The sequence below is a fragment of the Trachymyrmex septentrionalis genome, unplaced genomic scaffold (assembly GCF_001594115.1).
Source record: "Trachymyrmex septentrionalis isolate Tsep2-gDNA-1 unplaced genomic scaffold, Tsep1.0 scaffold21, whole genome shotgun sequence".
NCBI lineage: Eukaryota > Metazoa > Arthropoda > Insecta > Hymenoptera > Formicidae > Trachymyrmex > Trachymyrmex septentrionalis.
The window spans coordinates 1,851,273-1,861,112 of NW_017305288.1; the positions used below are offsets into that span (position 1 = coordinate 1,851,273).

Genomic DNA, 9,840 nt, shown 5'->3' on the forward strand with positions numbered 1-9,840 from the left:
GTTTCAGTACATTCCTTACCTAATCTGACCGTACTGTCACTTTCTGGATGCAGTAAAGTAACAGATGACGGCGTTGAATTAATCGCGGAAAACTTGCCAAGACTTCGTTCCTTAGATCTCAGCTGGTGCTCAAGGATTACAGATGCAGCCTTAGAATATATCGCCTGTGATTTGAATAACTTAGAAGAACTCACATTAGATAGGTAAGACAAAATTATTGAAATATAAATGAATTTTTTCAATTACTTTCAACCAAGAGATTATCTATCGTGGTAATACATACGTACGCGTCTTATTTATTATTTCATGTTTCTAACATATTGTGTTTCGAATATTGTTTCATAAACGCATTCATTTATATTTCTTTTGCATCATATATATATCATATATATATATATTGCATATTACTATACAGGTGTGTACACGTTACTGATATCGGCGTTGGTTACATCTCCACGATGGTTTCATTGAGTGCTTTGTTTCTAAGATGGTGTTCACAACTTAGAGATTTCGGACTTCAACATTTGTGCGTTATGAGATCTCTACAAGTGTTGTCTGTGGCAGGTAAGATCACTTTAATCAACTTAACTAATTAATAAATAATTTTAAGGGAATCCTAAAGACGTCTCTCTATTTTACCAATTAAAATTAATAATAATAAAAAAAGACTTGACATTAATAAAAAATAAATATAATAAAAGAGCATATAAGAGTCAATTACAAAATTATATTATATGTTAAAAAACCGAAATATTATACAATAATATACAATATTCTGATTAATTATAATTAAGTTATGATATAACATGTTTCGGCCTTTAAATTAGACCCTCTCTTCAAATATTTGATAAACGTAAAAATATTACCATAATCGAACAGTGTTAATAGAAAAGAAATACATTATAAACGTCATGAGAACAGTTGAACGTTGCAGAGAGGAAATTGCTCGTCAAAAGGTTGGAAGGCCAATTGAAAAGAATTTCATGATGTTCTAATAAAATTATAAATTTTCTTAATTATTATCAAATAAAAAGCAAGCAAATACGTCACCTCGGTAAAACACTTACCAATATGTCAAATATATTAATATAATTCGATGATATGATACTCGTCAACATTCCATTAGTCAGTGTGATAACAAATAATATATAGCCGTAGTCAAAAAGTAAAATCCACAGAGTCATAAATTATGTAAAATTGAATTCTTCAATAAATAAACGTTAAATTAAATATGAAGATATAAAATCAGTCCAGAAATAAAATTAAAATTATATGTCCTTTTGTATTTATTTTTTACCAATTAAATAGGACTTACACACAGACGATTTACATATCATTGGAGACTTTCCAACAAGCGACACTGTGTAACACAATGATCATTTCATCTTTGTTTAACATTGACGAACAACAAAGATGTAATGATTCATTATGTTACTCTGTTATTGCGTCTTGTTGGAAAGCTCCCATTGATATAGTAGTACATCACTGTGTATTATTATATCAATATCTCACGCATACGAATATGTAAATTACACGTAAAATGATAACGTTTTGATTGGACCTCTAAGTCCAATTCTAAAAACTTCACGTGCAAACTACTAATCTGTGGACAGTGTGGACACTGGACTACTATTTCATAAGTACAGGTTACACAGTTTTTATATCAAACAAATGTTGTCACGACGTAACAATTATAGAGCTTCATATTGCAATAAGAATAATGGTAAAGATCTGTTTCAAATTTTTTATCGTTCTCGATATAAACTCTATCTTACAAACACACACACAGACACGTATTAATGCGTCTACTTTAATCCCGAAAAAAAATGTTCGAATCTGTAAACGAGGAAAAAAATATAGAAAAATTAAGCGTTTATAAACGGTAAAACAGACGTATTTCGGATCCCCTTAAACGACTTTTCTTGTGTGATGAAATATTGTAAACTTTGTACACACACAATAAACTATGAAATTTATTTTCTACATCCACATTAGAAAAACAAAAACTTCTTCGAAAATTTCTATAAAAATTTTTTAAATGTACATTCTTCAAGAAGAGAGAAGAAATCTTGCTATATAGAAATCAATTGTAATATCAATTATAATATTAGTTAAAATAATTAGAAAAATATGTCGTTTCAACACAAATATATATAATAATAGGTATATTATTTTTATTAATTTATGTGTTACATACATATAATTCTGCTACATTTCACTCGCGCAAGAAAAGTTAAAACAATTATGTAAATTTAATATTTTGACAAAAATGTATATATTAAATAACATTCAATTTCACTTTAGGTTGCCCATTGCTCACAAGTAGTGGTTTATCTAGTCTGATACAGCTTCGACACTTACACGAGTTAGAACTAACTAATTGTCCAGGAACGTCCCGAGAACTGTTTGACTATTTACGTGAACATTTACCACGTTGCCTAATCATCGAATAAATATTTAATAAAAATATTTGCGAATAAAATTCTTTATGATATGCAAACGTATGTGTCAAACAGAAAGAATTAAACTGCGAGAAACAGATCTTAATAGAAAAACTTCGCAGAAAGCAATATTTTGAAAGAAAGATGGGAGCAGTGTAACTGATAGCAGCATAAGAAGTAACTGACGTCCAGATAATGAAAGAATTACGTTTTCCTCGTAATGGTCTAAGAGAATACTAGCCCTCAATATATAATACGTAGACATTTTTAATACATTAACGTCCCATGCACTTCCGTTCGTTTCATATTTTTTCATTCTGCCACGTAATCATGTTCTACATGGGCATGTAAGATTGTGATTGTATCTATATCGATTAGATAAAACAGAAAGAAGACTCAAGCATGTAATGATCATGTACAAAAATGAATTCAGTATTGTAGAAAAGATATTAGAAAAGATTGATAATGCATCAGAGATGAGAGATCAGTGATTCCTTCTTTTTGCCTCCTAGTAATATAGAAAATCCAAATAAACATATATAGCAAAAGACTCAACAGTTAGAACTGTGATAAATTTATATTGTACATAATTCTAATTGGTTCGCATACATTTAAACTACATTATCAAGGGCATTTGACGGATGCAATAGCCGCGAAAAAATCATTTGGTTAATGAATTTAAGACATTATTTATTTAAGTAATTACATATTGTTGTTGTTCGATTATTGTCTCCGCCAAATACGTCTATCGTGTGCATTGTTCCATTCTTTGCGATTATAGCTACAGTACACTTCACATGTTACTTGAAAGAAAGTAATTAGCAGATATTAATTACACAGAAAATAACATTCCAAGTCGTATTACCCGATAATCTATTCATGAATACATGATTCGTGTTATTTGTTTTGATACATGAATTATAGACAGAAAATCATGCGATTCACAATTGTAGCACTCGCGATAACGTGATAAACATCGTCATCCTTATATTATCTTCATATATCCCTATGCAATCGGTGTTTTCTAAATTTTAAGACTTTACTAGCTGTATTCTTTGTGGTTTCCAACTAAGTATATATTAACGTAACATATAATTAGATATATTTCACGGATTTCGCAAAATAATTTTAATAATTTGTGTGTTACGTCAGTATGTGTCGTATTACATCTTTTATTGATATATATCACATAGATAAGCTCTATTAATGACTAAATAAGTGCATCGTATTAATCAATTTAAATAAGCACCACATGTCCGAGCTGCGCATTAGGACAACAGCAATAGAATGCCAAAGAATGTTTTTCTTAATTTATTATTGTTGTATTTACTATTCAAAATACAAAAACATTTTTTAACACATTACACAATGCAATATACACATATATCAATCTGTATTTTTTAAATTTAAGACTTTTCGCTAACATTCTTTGTTTTCGATTAAATAATATTAATGCAATATAATTGAGCTAGATATTTGTTGGAGAAAAGTTGTAAGTGTAATTTAAGAAACATTGATTTTACCATTTATTTACAATAATTTTACAATTTATTTTATACAATTTAATATTATTATATTACATTATAAAAAAATTTATCTTTAAAATAAATTGTTAAAATGCTGTTTTATGTGATGTAATGATTATGGATTATAGTCATTGCAGCAATAGCTTTCTGGAATATATTCTGTTAAATTAAGTTACTCTCCAAAAAAAATCTAATAACGACATGCAAAGATCATTTTTATGTGTTGTCACATGTTTGGCACATAATACATAATTTATAATTTTGTATATATTGTACAAACTATACCTATATAATTCTGTTATCAATCAAAACTGAACGTAAATATATCTATACAAGCAAAGCTATATTGAAAAACTGAATCACACTGTGAAATACTGCTCACAGATGCAACGTTTAATGATGACACAATACAATGGAATGTGCTGTGAAATAAAAATTTATTGACCAAAATTGTTTTTACTTTAATCATTCTAGTTTACTTAGGACTAAATAATCGTAATAAATTATGCATTTTGCCACCAGGTAAGTAAACCCAGACCAGGTTCATCAATCGATCCCTATAAAATATTATTCTATTAACACATTGTTGAGATTAAAAGCGACATACATCAATAATAGAACATTAAAAATTTGTAAACATACATGTAAAATATATGGCGCAGCATTATTGGTTTCTGCCTTTTCACTTATATCTTGAGATGCATTAAGCACTGATGGTAAAGGTGCTTCCGTAAAAATTTCTTTTACTACCCTAAATCGTATAACTTCTCCTAAAATTTAATGTTTCAACTTTAATATATTTTCTTATAACAATATATAATGATCTTGCATGCACATATAAAACCTGCATCCATAAATAGATCGTGTGTTTTTCCATCTTCAGTCTTGTATATCCAAACCCATGCTTGTTCCATTTGGTCAAAACGTGACGGATGCTGTAACTTATGAGGTGGTATGACTATATCTTCAAAAAATCCTAATGTAACTGTAACAAAATAAAATGTATATTAATATCAAATGTATATTGACCCATTTGACGAAATGATTTATTACTTTATGTCAGGACAGTTGATTTGTACAATTGGTCCCAGATTTGATTCTCATATTCTATATATACACACGTTCACATGCACATATACACACACATACATATACAGAGTGTCTCAGCCCACAGTTGTCAATGACCACCAAATATTTTGTGTGCTGATACAGTAGATTAAACTGAGTCGAAAAGTCCTTAATCATTTTGCAACTTTTGCAATAGTTAACAAGATATTAATTATTAAAAATTGCCGAATATTGATTCTCATTAATTTTTTACTCAAGTACTATCAACTTTACAGAAAAACATGTGACAAAAATTGTTTATTTTCTTCTCATAGAATATTGTGAGAACTTTTTTTAAGAATTTATTAGTATCGCGCATTTTTTTATATTGGTTAAAAGAATTGCCAATAAAAAAATGCAGTATTAAAAAATTGATAAAAAATTCTGAAAAAAATTCTTAGAGTTCTATGAAAAGAAAATAAACAATTTGTGTCATTTTTGTTATTTTTCTATAAATTTGAATAAAAAATTAACGAAAACCAATATTCAGTAATTTTTAGTAATTAATATTAATTTATAAATATCATCTATTTATACTTATATTATTAATATCTCAGATGGTCTCAGATCAATTGCAATTAATGTTCGAATGTTTTGACACAGTCACATCTGAGATAATTAAATTTAAAAATTAAAAATATATTGTATTCATAACATCTAACTTTGACCAATTATTGACGTTCTCTATCATACTAATTAATATAATATAACCTGTTTTAGAAATCTATATATTAAATACAAAGAATAAATATTCGTAACATACATAATAAAAAATTGACTTATATAACAACATACTATAGTAGAGAGCACCTTAGGATTGATCAAAGTTGGAAGTTTCATTATTAAATTATATGAACAGATTGTTACCATGTACTCCCTCAGGACTACAACTACGAATTCTTCCTATTAATATTTCTTCCATCCATGGACGAAATACAATAAATCTAAATGTCACTTTTGTATGGGAAGCTCCATCTCCTGGAAAAATATATGACTCTTCGATCTTTGTAATATCATGTAATGTGATGCAAAGGCCTACATCCTTGTACACCTATAATAAAAATACATAATATATGATAGAGAAAGCCATCATTTTGGTCAAAATTAGATGTTTCGAATCAATACAATTAAATAAATTTATTTCAGATTGCGCGTCAATAACTTTCTGGTAGGTAAACAACTAAAATACATAAGATAGTTCTTCAATAACAGTAAATTTATCTTAATTAATAAAATTAACTTACTTTATTAGCGAGTTTTCTATTTAATTCGTCATTAATGACGTCGTTTAATTTAGATTTAAAGCTACTTGGTGGTATCCTAACAGTATCTTTTAATTCCGTCAAAACAAACATTTTTGTCTTAACCTTATACCATCAACAAATATTATGTGATAATTTCATACTAGCAGACAGAAATCTGAGAAAGGCCATGCCTTTTTTCTATTATCGTAGAAATCGCCTAAAGTCACTAGACTTATAAAGTACCGCAAACTAGAGTCCTAGGATGCGGTCAAGTTGCCGTTACGATTGCTTCAAAGCATTTTTTGATTGGTCAATTAAAATTCTTTCTTCCTTGGTTAGTCAAATACTTCGAAACATTCGTAGTGGCAACTCGATCACACCTCCCTAGATTTCTCAGAGGCCTAGTTTCCACCGAGGGTTTAAACCGGATCAGAATGTAAGAACCAACCAACTATAGTCGAATATTTTCCTGTTACAATCGAACGACAGAGGAATGCTCGACTGTAGTTGGTTCTTACATTCTGATCCAATTTAAATCCTCGGTGGAAACTAGGCCAGAGAAGAGCGACTGATGTTAAATGTTCTGATTGGTTATTGTAATGACGTGACTTAGCAGCCAATCATAAACTGATTTTTATGTATTAAAAATGGCTGCTTAATGGGTGATTTCATAATGGATTTCATAGTCCGTCTTGCAAATACTATTTTTAATACTTTTTCTAGTACTTTTTAATACTTTTGCGATATTGATATAAATCGATCGCGCTTCTCTGGAGCTCGATCGTATATTTTAAAATGAGATGAAAATGACAAAAGTGAGCAATGATTAGAATGACAGAATTGTAATCACAGATTTATCAGAGAGTCGATTCTGTATCTTCAAAGAAAGTGAAAATTACAAAAGTGAGCAAATTTACTAGATATTGACTAATTAAATTATGAATATTCTAATAAATTTGTTAACTTATGTAATTTTTACCTCTTTTCAAGATACATAATCAATTCCCAGGGGATCTATTCTGTATCTTGAAATGAGGTGAAAATTACAAAAGTGGACGAATTTACTAGAATACTGATTATTTTATTGGTCAACTAGTAAATTTGCTCACTTTTGTAATTTTCACTTTCTTTGAAGATACAGAATGGACCCTCTGATAAATCTGTGACTACGATTCTGCACTGTAAATAAGAAGCACACCATTTTATTTATTAAATGCTTTTAAGAATGAAATTTCAAAATTTGATTCTTTAATAGGTTCCGTAACTTCGTAAAATATAAGCCAAAACGAGTTTCATGGCAAAATATTTCTTTTACGGGATAATTATATATATGATAGTCTGATAGAGTGCAAACGTGTAGCTGCACCATAAATGAGGTGTAAATGAGTTAGCTTGTCAGTTGTCACTCCTGTCGCCCCTTAAGTGATTCTATAGTCAATGATCTACGGGGTTCACTCGACTGATCACACGGCAACGGCAGCCATTTCGACGCTTCTCGACGCTTTTCGACGCTCAGGAATTCGTCGAGGCGAGGATCAAGCTCGTTTGCATCCGTCGCGTTCACAAATTGTTATCGTAGTTCATAATCAGCGTTCTTCTTCATGCTATACTCCACTTCTGTATAGCTATTCGGTGAGTCCAGTATTCTGGCGTATCACATGCCGATATCTTATTCTATATATTTCGCCCTCCCCATTTCCCAACGCTGTGCCGCAATGATAAGTTGGATAACGTAAACGTACCATCCTATTTATCATATGTATCTCGAAATTCGTTTTCTTCCTCAAAAGATTTTTTTGTCACATGTGCTCAACGGATGAATGATCTACAGCATACTGTGCATTATTATTTGTACAGTTTGCTCTTCTGCCGATGCTTGTATGGCGTGTCAGCAGGGTGGTATCGATGTATTGCCACGAGATACTTGAAGCCGGAAAATTTTAGACGTTTCATTTGCTTATTGTTAATATTAATCACATTCGTTTGTCACCTAAGCGAAAAATAGGTAGTACGCGCTAGATACTAGATTACAGAGTAATTCTTCGAATATTAATACTTATTAAGTAGCTACTCTCTAACTCCGATTAAGAAGTGGGCGAAAAAAAATGAAGGGTACGTTTAGAAGCCATGTGAAAACTCAAGAGAATTCTAATCGATTTCGAAGAGAAAGATTTCACAATTTTTGTTGAAAAAAAATTTGAAAAATTATGAAATCGAAAGAAAATGGAAAAATTTAATTGATAATTTCGATTATTAATTCAATTCTTAATATTAATAATATAGAATACAATAATATACCAATGATTTCAATTAAAAGTGCTTAGGTTTATAAATCTTTAGTAAAAAAAAATATATGATAGAAAAAAACAAATATACTAAAAAAGTTATTTCTATCTTTTTCAAGCATATATACATATTTATCTAGATTCTGTTACATCAACTTGTAACTGTTTAAATTTCTGTTTTCTAAATATATATATAAAAAATTCATTATTACAAAATGTTTGCATTTTAGAATTATCTTTAGATAACCGTAATCATAATACATCTTAAAGGTTAAATAGAATATTTATTTAATGTAATACAAGTATTAGTTGAGACGATACAAATTGAATTTATAATTGTATTGTAAAATTGTTTAGGTACAGTGAGGGGGACCTTGATGTATGTTGCAGGGCTTTAGACGATCCAGTGAGTGTGTTAGGTGTCAAGGATAGATTTGGCCTCCTTGGATTTTGCACATTGATATGGTGCAGTTAACTACTTTTCTGCTTCTACATTTCATTGTTCTTCCCTGATGAGTGGTTTGCTGTTCGGTCATCTTTGTTATCAATCAAATCTTTCGTCGTACGTTTTAGCGGAGAAACACTAAAAGAAAAAGGGAGAGACAGTGTAAAGAAGAAAGAAGTTTCTAAAATCTAAAAGGTAATGTTAAATTACATAATAAATTTAGTTCATAATTTTGGAGGAAAGTGTTGTGATTCTACTACATAGGCAGGCTAATTATTTATCTCCACGAGCTTTGTGAACATCTATTTATATATGTATATCTCTATATATATTCTATATGATTTTACTTATATACCGAGAATCTTATATACAAGGGTAAGTAATTTATGATCACAAATTTTTACAAAAATAATAAAGAAGTTTAAAAAACTGAAGTTTTAGGTTTCTAAAAGTCTGATATTTCTTTAAGTCTGATATTATTAAATATAAACTGAATTATAAGTTAGGCAGTCCACAATATAGAATTTGGTGCTAAGAATAAAATCATAATCTCATAAAAACTAATGACGAAATTGTACAACCATAATTTATTTCTTCAAAAAAAAATTCAGAAAATTTCGTCTTTTATTTTAGATTGAGATTAGCCTTAAAAGAATAGATTAATATTTTTTTATAATGTTTTATTAATAATCCATTACATTTTTCATCTTTGTTAAATTACTTTAATGAATAACTATGTAAAAACTTGACTATTCAGTTTTTTATTGTGTCTTGGAATATATAATTTTATAT

At 29.2% G+C, this 9,840-nt stretch overlaps 3 protein-coding genes across 5 annotated transcripts in view; 2 read left to right on the forward strand and 1 right to left on the reverse strand.

The window, feature by feature from the left end:
- The window catches only part of LOC108748100 (F-box/LRR-repeat protein 16), a 9,647-nt gene extending 5,847 nt beyond the window's left edge, over positions 1-3,800 (forward strand). For both annotated transcript variants that reach the window (XM_018486105.1, XM_018486106.1), the window contains exons 5-7: positions 8-203; positions 416-564; positions 2,305-3,800. In XM_018486105.1, coding sequence (XP_018341607.1) covers positions 8-203; positions 416-564; positions 2,305-2,453 — 494 coding nt within the window. In that variant the 3' untranslated portion in view covers positions 2,454-3,800. The remainder of the gene's footprint in view (positions 1-7; positions 204-415; positions 565-2,304) is intronic.
- Positions 3,801-4,033: 233 nt separating this feature from the next.
- On the reverse strand, positions 4,034-6,470 carry LOC108748010 (DNA-directed RNA polymerase III subunit RPC8). The gene is made up of 5 exons (XM_018485954.1): positions 6,319-6,470; positions 5,942-6,125; positions 4,812-4,952; positions 4,610-4,737; positions 4,034-4,524 (listed from the first exon to the last, which is right to left on the reverse strand). The coding sequence occupies exons 1-5, from the start codon at positions 6,427-6,429 to the stop codon at positions 4,471-4,473; spliced, it is 618 nt and encodes a 205-aa protein (XP_018341456.1). The 5' UTR covers positions 6,430-6,470; the 3' UTR covers positions 4,034-4,470.
- Positions 6,471-7,778: 1,308 nt separating this feature from the next.
- The window catches only part of LOC108748055, a 16,996-nt gene continuing 14,934 nt past the window's right edge, over positions 7,779-9,840 (forward strand). The window contains exons 1-2 of one of the 2 annotated variants that reach the window (XM_018486037.1): positions 7,779-7,950; positions 8,961-9,243. The gene's annotated coding sequence lies outside the window, so the exon portion shown is untranslated. The remainder of the gene's footprint in view (positions 7,951-8,960; positions 9,244-9,840) is intronic. The other variant, XM_018486036.1, reaches the window with a different exon arrangement.